Source organism: Barbus barbus (assembly GCF_936440315.1).
Source record: "Barbus barbus genome assembly, chromosome: 13".
In the NCBI taxonomy this organism is placed as follows: domain Eukaryota; kingdom Metazoa; phylum Chordata; class Actinopteri; order Cypriniformes; family Cyprinidae; genus Barbus; species Barbus barbus.
The window spans coordinates 20,914,921-20,925,409 of NC_136741.1; the positions used below are offsets into that span (position 1 = coordinate 20,914,921).

The window sequence follows — 10,489 nt, forward strand, 5'->3', positions numbered from 1 at the left end:
GACTGATCTGTGTCCGACCCTATTGTAGCACTCCAATATTCTTTACATCTATTACTGGCCAAGAAATTAAAGCCTTTTCCAGTTTCCCCCCATCATTTTATGGCGCTTTACTATCATCTCACCATGGTTACATGTCTTTCTTCACCATTTAACCAGACAAGCCGTGCAGAGGAAAAAGTCTTGTTAGATTTCTATATGTCTCGTATAGCACGGCATGCTGTCAAAGAGAATTCTGGGAACTACAGGAGTTTGCTGCTGCCACTACAAAAGGTTTAGATTTACTACTAGAGACTGCAAAATGGACTGTAACACTGAAACGTTTATAGAAGGGGGCTTCAGTTTTAAAAGTTTGGTTTGAAAGAAAGTTCTTACAAGCATGTAGATTCCACCGAATGTCTATGAATGAAAGCAAGAAGGGTCTTTATTGTACAGCACATCTACATTTTTACTGCAGACTGCATTGATATGCAAGACACAAGACGTACAGCGTAGAGCCAAAAGGAATGTCCATTTAGTGAATGTGGTGTGGTGTGTTTATATAGGTGTTTGCATGAGAAACCCCGATAGACTGTCAAATAAAGTCTACATTTTTAATAGGATTCAGAAGACCTCTAAAAATACACAGATGTTTCATGTGCAGCATCAATTCTTTTAGCACTAAATGAATGTGTAGTAGGCACTGAATGGATATGGCCACAATGTCTAAGTGGTTAAATACAGGCAGTGATGGAGAAACAATTGCATCTGAATCAAATTGGCCCTGCTTTCAGTGGTTATCATGCAGTCTTTAGAGTTACACAGAGATTGTAATACAACTTGACTATTATTAATATTCTCCTAGGCCTCATACATAGAAAGCTCACCTAAATTATGCTAAAAAAGGCAGATTTTGACCTAAAAGGGAAAGCAAACTGAATACCTCCAATGCTTTCTTGAGACAGGCCACTGCTCAAAGGAGGATTATAAAAACATTAGTCACAGAATCCACATTTCAATGACGCCACATATTTCAAGTCACTGCTGATTACTCTGACACCGTTTGTATTGTACATTGAGGCACATGGGAACAGGATACTCGGTCTCCCTCCTCCTGCACTTTAGTGAACTGTTTCAATAATAGATATTTTTAGACTGTTTAATGTTTTGATCTATGGATGCCCCATAACAAGTTCCATTGTCACTGGTTAAAGGGATAGTTTACCCAAAAATGAAAATTATGTCATCATTTACTTACGCTCATATCATTCCAAACCAAAAATTATATTTGACTTGTATTGTATGGGCAAAAAACACACATTTATCAGAATATCAGACAGTCTTAATACCTTTACCATTTTTTGTTGTTGTTGTTGCTTTGAAAGTAAATTTAATTTTAATTCTTTTTATGAATATAAGTTGTTTTTGTTGTTTTTTGTCAGTCTAGTGTGTTACTAGATGTTTTAGCAGGTTGCTAAAAGTTAAAATTTAAAAAATAGTTAAAAATTATATGAAATATCAATAAAGTAGTTAAATGCTCTCTATAGTAATTTTCAAGAAATGTAGTTTGAAATGCATCATCAAACATTTTTACTTTTTTTTCTAATCCTTATTACCGCAATGTCACTTTTCTTCACCTTGACCGAGATGAAATTCAATCCCACTCCAGTCGATGATTGTGATCTGGAAGCCGTCTAACATCTTGAGTTTCCACCATTCATTGCGCACCACTAAAACAAGACCACATTTCAATGAAGGCCAGGTGAGTCCGATTCAACTGAGAATTACCATTTTGCACAAAGAATATACTATAAAATTGTTGAACCAAAAGTGTGAAAAAAAAGTTAGTTTTCCCACTTTAAGAAGAGCCATGTACACTTTTAGATTTGCAGTATGTCTTTGAAGCCACCAGGGGGCATTAGTAGATTCTGATACAGCTTGTCTCAATTACCTTTTGAACATACTTGACTGCCCTGCAACTAACTTTTGTAAGAAAGAAAGAATACAGACATAAGTAACCCTCTTAAAAAAAATGGACATTCAAAAGATTTGACACACGTGACGCAACCTTAGCATGCCCACCCCTACCCGTCTCATTATGTCTGATGCAAAAGAGCATCGGCAGAACAGCAGGCTGTGGGTGTCAGATCAGAGTACCTTCCCAGAGTGATCGCTGGCAAGAATAAAAGCTCTGTGGTGGATGTGAAAGATAAGAATGTAAATAAACACACAGACAGTACGGCACTTTAATGGCTTGTCACACTAGTGCACTATCGCACTGCCCAGCGATGTAGCGGTCCCGCCACTGGTTTTATACAAGAAAGGGGATTAGCCAGTGGCCCATGGAAGCATCGCTGCGGCTTAGACCATTTTGCGTGGACGGACGGTGTGAGAGGCGGTGGGATAATGCCATTTCACATCCCTGCGTTTCAGACGCTCATGGAACCTTTAGCATGATTTGGTACCGCAAAGTCCAGAAGAATGGCAATAATGGGCCCAAAACGTCACCTATGGACGAGGTTTTAGAAAACAAGCACCACTTAATCTAAATGAAAGATAGACAGAAGCATCCAATAATTTGACTCTAGGATTAAAACGGTGTGTGTTCTGTAAGTTAGTACACAAGTTGAAAAATGAACTAAGCTTTAAAACATTTCCTAGAGCTGATATTGGAAAAGTTATTTGAAGTAGGAATACAACAACAGCCACAGAGTTGCTTTTATGTGTCTGTCTCATGCATATGTCTGTATGCGTGTCTGTGTGTGTAAATATATATCCTAGGAGATTCCCAAAGGTCCTGACGGACATCACTCAAGCCTATCACAGGAAACATGTGTCCTCACACCTGCTTGAATCCTTTTTATCCCTTGAAGTTCATATCCGTCTCTCCTTGACCAAAAAACATTGCAGCTTTAGATTAAAACGAAAAGTGCCAGTAAAGTGTTAGTATTCACACAAATGCAAACCACCAGAGACATTAGACATCCAGAAAGGAAATGTATTGATTTTAGTTGATTTACAGGAACTACGAAAGCAACCAAAAAAGTGCAGGAGAGCTACTGCAACTGTACATTCAATATTATGTAACTGGTTGATCCATTATTAATAAGAATATTTAAAATAAATTGGTGTATACAAGAGTTGCAAACTGGGTTCACAGACTGTGTTTTATACCCTTATTATATACGCTTTATGTCTTTACATATTTGTCTTTGCTATGGAGAAGCTTTTAGTTGAGAGGTAGCTTAAAAATATAAGCACATACAGGTCCTTTTCAAAAAATTAGCATATTGTGATAAAGTTCATTATTTTCTGTAATGTACTGATAAACATTAGACGTTCATATATTTTAGATTCATTACAACACAACTGAAGTAGTTCAAGCCTTTTATTGTTTTAATATTGATGATTTTGGCATACAGCTCATGAAAACCCAAAATTCCTATCTCAAAAAATTAGCATATTTCATCCAACCAATAAAAGAAAAGTGTTTTTAATACAAAAAAAAGTCAACCTTCAAATAATTATGTTCAGTTATGCACTCAATACTTGGTCGGGAATCCTTTTGCAGAAATGACTGCTTCAATGCGGCGTGGCATGGAGGCAATCAGCCTGTGGCACTGCTGAGGTGTTATGGAGGCCCAGGATGCTTCGATAGCGGCCTTAAGCTCATCCAGAGTGTTGGGTCTTGCGTCTCTCAACTTTCTCTTCACAATATCCCACAGATTCTCTATGGGGTTCAGGTCAGGAGAGTTGGCAGGCCAATTGAGCACAGTAATACCATGGTCAGTAAACCATTTACCAGTGGTTTTGGCACTGTGAGCAGGTGCCAGGTCGTGTTGAAAAATGAAATCTTCATCTCCATAAAGCTTTTCAGCAGATGGAAGCATGAAGTGCTCCAAAATCTCCTGATAGCTAGCTGCATTGACCCTGCCCTTGATAAAACACAGTGGACCAACACCAGCATCACTGACTGTGGGTACTTGACACTGGACTTCAGGCATTTTGGCATTTCCCTCTCCCCAGTCTTCCTCCAGACTCTGCCACCTTGATTTCCGAATGACATGCAAAATTTGCTTTCATCCGAAAAAAGTACTTTGGACCACTGAGCAACAGTCCAGTGCTGCTTCTCTGTAGCCCAGGTCAGGCGCTTCTGCCGCTGTTTCTGGTTCAAAAGTGGCTTGACCTGGGGAATGCGGCACCTGTAGCCCTTTTCCTGCACACGCCTGTACACGGTGGCTCTGGATGTTTCTACTCCAGACTCAGTCCACTGCTTCCGCAGGTCCCCCAAGGCCTGGAATCGGTCCTTCTCCACAATCTTCCTCAGGGTCCGGTCACCTCTTCTCGTTGTGCTGCGTTTTCTGCCACACTTTTTCCTTCCCACAGACTTCCCACTGAGGTGCCTTGATACAGCACTCTGGGAACAGCCTATTCGTTCAGAAATTTCTTTCTGTGTCTTACCCTCTTGCTTGAGGGTGTCAATGATGGCCTTCTGGACAGCGGTCAGGTCGGCAGTCTTACCCATGATTGCGGTTTTGAGTAATGAACCAGGCTGGGAGTTTTTAAAAGCCTCAGGAATCTTTTGCAGGTGTTTACAGTTAATTAGTTGATTCAGATGATTAGGTTAATAGCTCGTTTAGAGAACCTTTTCATGATATGCTAATTTTTTGAGATAGGAATTTTGGGTTTTCATGAGCTGTATGCCAAAATCATCAATATTAAAACAATAAAAGGCTTGAACTACTTCAGTTGTGTTGTAATGAATCTAAAATATATGAAAGTCTAATGTTTATCAGTACATTACAGAAAATAATGAACTTTATCACAATATGCTAATTTTTTGAAAAGGACCTGTATATACATATAAAATATATATACACTGCCATTTAAAAGTTTGAGGTCAGTAAGTTTGTTCATCTGTTTATTTTTATTTTTATTTTATTTCAAGAGAAATTAATACATTTATTCACGAAGGACACATGAAATAGATCATAAGTGAATCAATGTTTCAACAAAAATATTAAGCAGCACAACTGTTTTCAACATATAGTAATAAGAAATGTTTATAAACACCAAATCAGCCCAATTGCCATCACAGGAATAAATTGTAAAATATTTACAATAAAATACCATAAAATTACAATAGAATTTTAAATTGTAACAATTTTCACTACTGTACATAATAGCAGGCCACATTAAGACAAAACACTTCAATACTAAGTGGATTGTCTGAAGCTGTAAGTTTTTTAACGATTCCCCTTTTTTGCCATGTAGGCAAAATAAATATATTCCTTAAGTCTTTCCATGCATCTAGTGTTTATGTATTTGTTTTCCTTTAACTTTAAATGCTGCAGAGCTTTTGTCATCTCATGTGCCAAAAGTGTCACTTTGATTACTCATTGGTCATTCACATTAATCCTTATTTGCTCCTGTCAGAATGAAAGCCCTTAACCATTGCTGCTCCTGTCTGAGAACTTGAAAAAGTTGTTTAGAGGCTCTCAATCTCAAACCAAGTTACGCTTTATGTTTATATAAAAAGTGAAACAACCCATAGTAATTAAACAGACACTTTTTTGGCACAGTGATCATCACATTTTTGTTAGCAAGGTAATATATTCAAGGGTAAATCGAAGTGAATATTATAATGAATAATGTATTTGTTGATCTGCTTTTGCTTCCCTCTGAATGATATCCCCCATACAGATAAAAACACTTAGTGCATGTATAACCTCTGTAACTCCATATTTAGGGAACGTGTTCTTCTTGTCGTGGGTTCCATCGCTCCTTCCTCCTTCCAGTCCTCTGCCCTCGTCCTCACGTACGTCTCTGCTGTCTAACTATCCACATACTGCCCCAATCATCTCTGCTCTACCCCCCTCAGATGGGCCCTGTGCGTCAGCGCTTGCTGGCAGGCAGGCGGTGGGGTGTTTGGGCAAGCAGCGGGAGAGTTGATGCGTGTGTCAGAGAGACGCTCTCCCACATTCCCCCGGCGGCTGGCAATGCGCCGGCTGTGGGAAGGGGGTTCGCCTCTTTCTCACGACCTCTCAGGTTCCTCAGCTCATCTGGGAGCTATTCATTTCCTGCCAGAAAACAGCCTTTCCCCTGCAACTGCAAGAGAGGGCGAGAGAGGGAAAATGAGTGCAAATTGGAGAAAGAAGGCTGCATAGCGAGTCCAGAGCTTGGTTCAGCAATCCCTGTGCTTAAATCATAAATCCCAGGCTTGTCAGGGCTACAATCAAAGACAAGGCAGTAATGATGACGAGTTAAGAGAGAGAAAGTAGGAGAGAGAGAGATAGAATGAGAAAAAAAGGAGAGAGAGGGAGAGATCTTGCCATATGGTAACACTTAAGAGCCAAGGAGGAAGCAGAGAGGGGGCTTTCGTTTAGTCCTTTTTATTTTTCTCCCCTTACCCTTCTTTCTCCTCTCGAGCCTCTTGCATTTGCACAGAGTGTGGGAAAAGTTAATTGACATGCATGCTAGCTAACCCCCCGGTCATGTTGTGACATGTGCACGGGCGCCCCGACACAGTGGTCAGTGCGCCGGTAACCTGAGCCCCTCGTAAAACTGTCCTCAGGGGCGGGAAGGGGGAAGCACGTTTGAAGGGGGTGGTTTTTCTTGGGTTGCGCCGCTCGCCTTTGGATCCAGCTGTAACCTTGGTATAAACAGGAAATGAATGCGTGGCCTGCCACAACATTGTAAATCTGTCGAGATGGTGGTGCGCTCAAAGTTAAGGTGGGCAAAAGCAGGGTGACCGTTTGGAGATGAACGTGTCCTCACAGGCTTTCCTCTAACATGTGGTTTCAATCTCTATACACTCTTCACCACAAAAGGTGTGATGGAAATTCAAAATGAATCCACTTATCCACACTTTGTGCCTCATAGCAGGTAATTGCAAACACCTGCAATGCCCCCTTCAAAGAATGGCCACACTGAAATAGCTATAGGCAACAAACACCTGGGAAACACAGGGGTGCATGAAGAAGGAAACGTTTCATCATATCAAGCGTTTTCCTGTTTTAAAAGAAAAAAGCTGTGTGAGTTGTGTGTAAATATTTCTGCATCCTTTATGTAGGTACAGATAATAAGTAATTTTAATAAGTAGCTCACTTTTTTAAATTAAAACTTTATTATCATCGTCCATTATTGAGTGTAGTAATTTTTATAAATAAATGAAATGTCAAAATGGCATTATGCAAGTAATATGGATAGTTATTACCAAACAAGTGTCCTAAACTTATTTCAAACTTAAAGTGTTAGCCAGTCCACTCGGCTCTGCAGGTGTAGTTCACATTTTAATTACTAGATGGCGCTAAATGGTCGTGTATTAAAAATCGTTTGCAGTCGTTCTCTCTGCTGCTGAACTTTGCATTCAGCACCTCTTGCAATTTTCTTGCTGGCTATCACACATGACTTATAAACAGCATTCAGTAGTAATGTTTATAAACTGTCTTGGTAAAATCCTTGAATGTCTGTAAAGTGATATAAAGGGTATTAATTCAACCTTCTTCCAACAGGCTGTTGTTCATCCTGTCATCGGAAAGGTTCGTAATACCTAATTATAGTTGTAAAAATTGTATATTAATCGCTTTTTATGAGAATATTCATTAATTTGGCTCGTTCTAGCTTTCTAGTTTTTAATTATAATTTGACACCATTTACATCCTAAACTCCAACTTTATATAAAGACCTTTTAAATCAATCTAGAAGTTTTTAGCCTATGACAAGTCAGCGTAGACCCGAATGAAAATGAGGCTACAAGTCACAGATGTTAAGTGGATTGTAATGATTTTTGACTTTGCCGTCTTTTCACGAAAAATAGTCACAGAAAAATACTTAAAATGTGACATTGCAACCCATTGAAAGCTATGTACATCCATACTGCACTGGAGACCGTGTAATATGTTCAGCCTGATTTTACACAAGTGTTCCTGAGTTTGTGATAGCCTATTCAGTGATTAAGAGAAACACTAAGCTTCTTGAAGACTGCAGCATATTTAGTCTAAATTTGCGTGCGATGTGGCCCGAGATGTTGCTTGTTTTATGGTAAGAAAAAGAAAAGTTTCACAAACTTTGAAAACAAAATAAAACTAAACACGGAGGCAAACGTTTAATTTTTAATATGTCATTTATTTATCTTCCAAAATGAAGAAACTTGAAAGCGCATTCAACATATCTTTGGCATCACAACGTGGAAAAGATACCGCAAATATAAAAAATGCATTGAACAGAATTCAACAATACAAAACTTATTTCAATATGAACTTCTCTATACAAATATAGTGCATCATCTCTTAAAACATATTTTCATACAAAAAGAACATAAAGTAACGCTGAACAAAGAAAACAAGTGTCATTTGTCTTTTAAGAGTCTTTAAGAGTTTTTTCTGTTTTCTTTCCTTATAGTCTACCAAGGCCGCCAAACGGAATCAGACGTGAGGGACGGTGCTCCCGGAGACAAGGCCACCGGAACCGGTGTGCTGGAATTGTTGGCATACACTGGGATAACGGGACCGTTTGGAGCAAAGGCAGCGTTGGGAATCAAAAAGGCGAACTGTCCGTCCGTTGCCGGCACAAGCTGGAAACCTCCATATACTTTTGTTGCATCAGAAGTCAAGTTGGAGGAAGATCCGCTTTTGCAGGGGACTCCGCTAAGAGGCACAACGTTGGCTTGCTGAGTCGCGCTGGGGATCTGAACCATTGGCTGACTGAAGGATGGATGAGGAGGCCCGGCAGGTATCTGGTGCTGTGTTGGATAATTCATGGCGTTGATCTGTGTCATGCAGCTGGCTAAGTGACCCAGCAGCCGGGTCCTGACCTCGGTGTTAACCCCCTCACAGGTGGACAGGAACCGGGTCACCTCGTTCATGCATTCACTGAATCCAGCTCTGTATTTCCCAAGAACGGTGGGATCCGTGTTCAGGGCAGCTGTTGGGGTAAGACATTCGGTCAGATCACTCGGAGTAGATGAACACGAAACTGCTTTGAGTCATTTCTAAAACTGCTTTCAATCTAGTTGAATTCCGTAGAGGAAAAAAAAAAATATCTCGCAGAATTTAAAACAAGCGCCGAGTTCCTGCATGGAAGTTCTCGTTAAGCTACGTATTTTATGATTGTGGCGACTTACCGGTCATTTGTGCCCGCTGCATATTTCTAAGATGTTTCACTGTCATCTCCAGGATGTCCGCTTTCTCAAGTTTAGAATGTCTGGAGCTCTGTGTGAAAATAGGGATTGACTTAGATATAGTCGGCTATGTGATGAGATTCATCAGTATTCAATCCAGATGTAATTGTAAGAATCAATCAGACATCCAGTAGGCTACTTACATCTTTTTTCAGAGCGTCCAAGATAAGCGTTTTCAGCTGACCCAAGCTTTCGTTGATTCTCGCTCTTCTTCTTTTCTCCATAATAGGTTTAGAAGACTAAAATGCAAAAGAAAAAGAAAAAAAAAATAAGTCAAATTGTCTAACTACTTCGGGGACTCTTTCTCAGTGCATCGTAGAGCGCATATGCGCGCTGTTTGGAAATAAATGCGCTACAGTTCAGAATCAATACAAACCTTTCTGTGCTCAGAAGCCGTTTTGGGTTTATCAGGTGTAGTGTTCATGCTAGCCGGAGTCGCGGCAACCGGAGAAGAAGAGTTTTTTTCCATGATATCGGCAGGCATCTTCTCTGGGAAGTATCCTTTGAGTTTTTTTATTTAAAAGAAATCCTCTTGTATCTTCTACTAGAGTGAACGCTGTACGCAAATACAGTTCCAGATATGAATGGATATCCGCACGAAGTGTCCCGAGTTCAACTGGTGCGGCAATGATGTCACAGTCTCTGATTTCACCGTTTGCCAGCGGTCGTAGCAACTGCCTGCCTCAGAGTCGTGTTGGTCTTATTTATATCTCCGACTGCACGCGAACGGCTCGTGTGAAACTTCCCAAACTTTCTTTCCCACAGTAACTTTCTACCAATCAGCGTGAGGGACACGCGGCCCGAGGGGAGGATGGCTCGTGGTCGGCGCCCCTCCATTGGTTGTTTATCGTTTGAGCGGGTGGCCAATGGCGCGCGGCCGGGTTTAGGGCACAACCGGAACTGCCTTCAGTCATTCGTGTTACATATTAACACTTAAGAGCCAGTCTCCGCAAAGAAACAGCAAACTTTGTAATTATAATTCAATACACATATAGATCCATTGAAACTAAGGAAACTGAAAATATACATACGCCCTGCTCATTATAGAAAGTTTAAGACGTGAAAAAGTTGACTAGTCTATTGCAATATAAATGTTAAAAAGGTCAAATGAAATGCATGTGAGTTTGCCGTTTGCCTTTTACTACAGACGAAATAAACTGCCTGTTGTGGAGACCGGAATGTGTATGTTACAATGTAACATTTAAGTGATCTTAGTTTTATAAATATGAAAAAAAAAAGTTGTACTTCCTCTGTCAAGTTACACTGTAAGAAATCAGTTCAACTTATCATATATTTTTTTTTTAAGTGGTTAAAACATTTGTATAATCATCA

General features: G+C 39.9%; 1 protein-coding gene across 1 annotated transcript; it reads right to left on the reverse strand.

The window, feature by feature from the left end:
• Positions 1 to 8,072: 8,072 nt before the first annotated feature.
• LOC306878862 (transcription factor HES-1-like) lies at positions 8,073 to 10,014 on the reverse strand. The gene is made up of 4 exons (XM_079431436.1): positions 9,534 to 10,014; positions 9,301 to 9,396; positions 9,101 to 9,188; positions 8,073 to 8,901 (listed from the first exon to the last, which is right to left on the reverse strand). The coding sequence occupies exons 1-4, from the start codon at positions 9,639 to 9,641 to the stop codon at positions 8,381 to 8,383; spliced, it is 813 nt and encodes a 270-aa protein (XP_079287562.1). The 5' UTR covers positions 9,642 to 10,014; the 3' UTR covers positions 8,073 to 8,380.
• Between the last annotated feature and the right edge of the window lie 475 nt (positions 10,015 to 10,489).

Bases quoted from the DNA above. Each gene is read 5' to 3' on its own strand.
- LOC306878862 (XM_079431436.1), bottom strand. From the start codon at position 9,641: ATGCCTGCCGATATCATGGAAAAAAACTCTTCTTCTCCGGTTGCCGCG. The intron at 9,189-9,300 runs GTAAGTAGCCTA...ATTTTCACACAG, and splicing joins TGGACGCTCTGAAAAAAGAT to AGCTCCAGACATTCTAAACT. The intron at 8,902-9,100 runs GTAAGTCGCCAC...TTACCCCAACAG, and splicing joins GCAGCGGGCACAAATGACCG to CTGCCCTGAACACGGATCCC.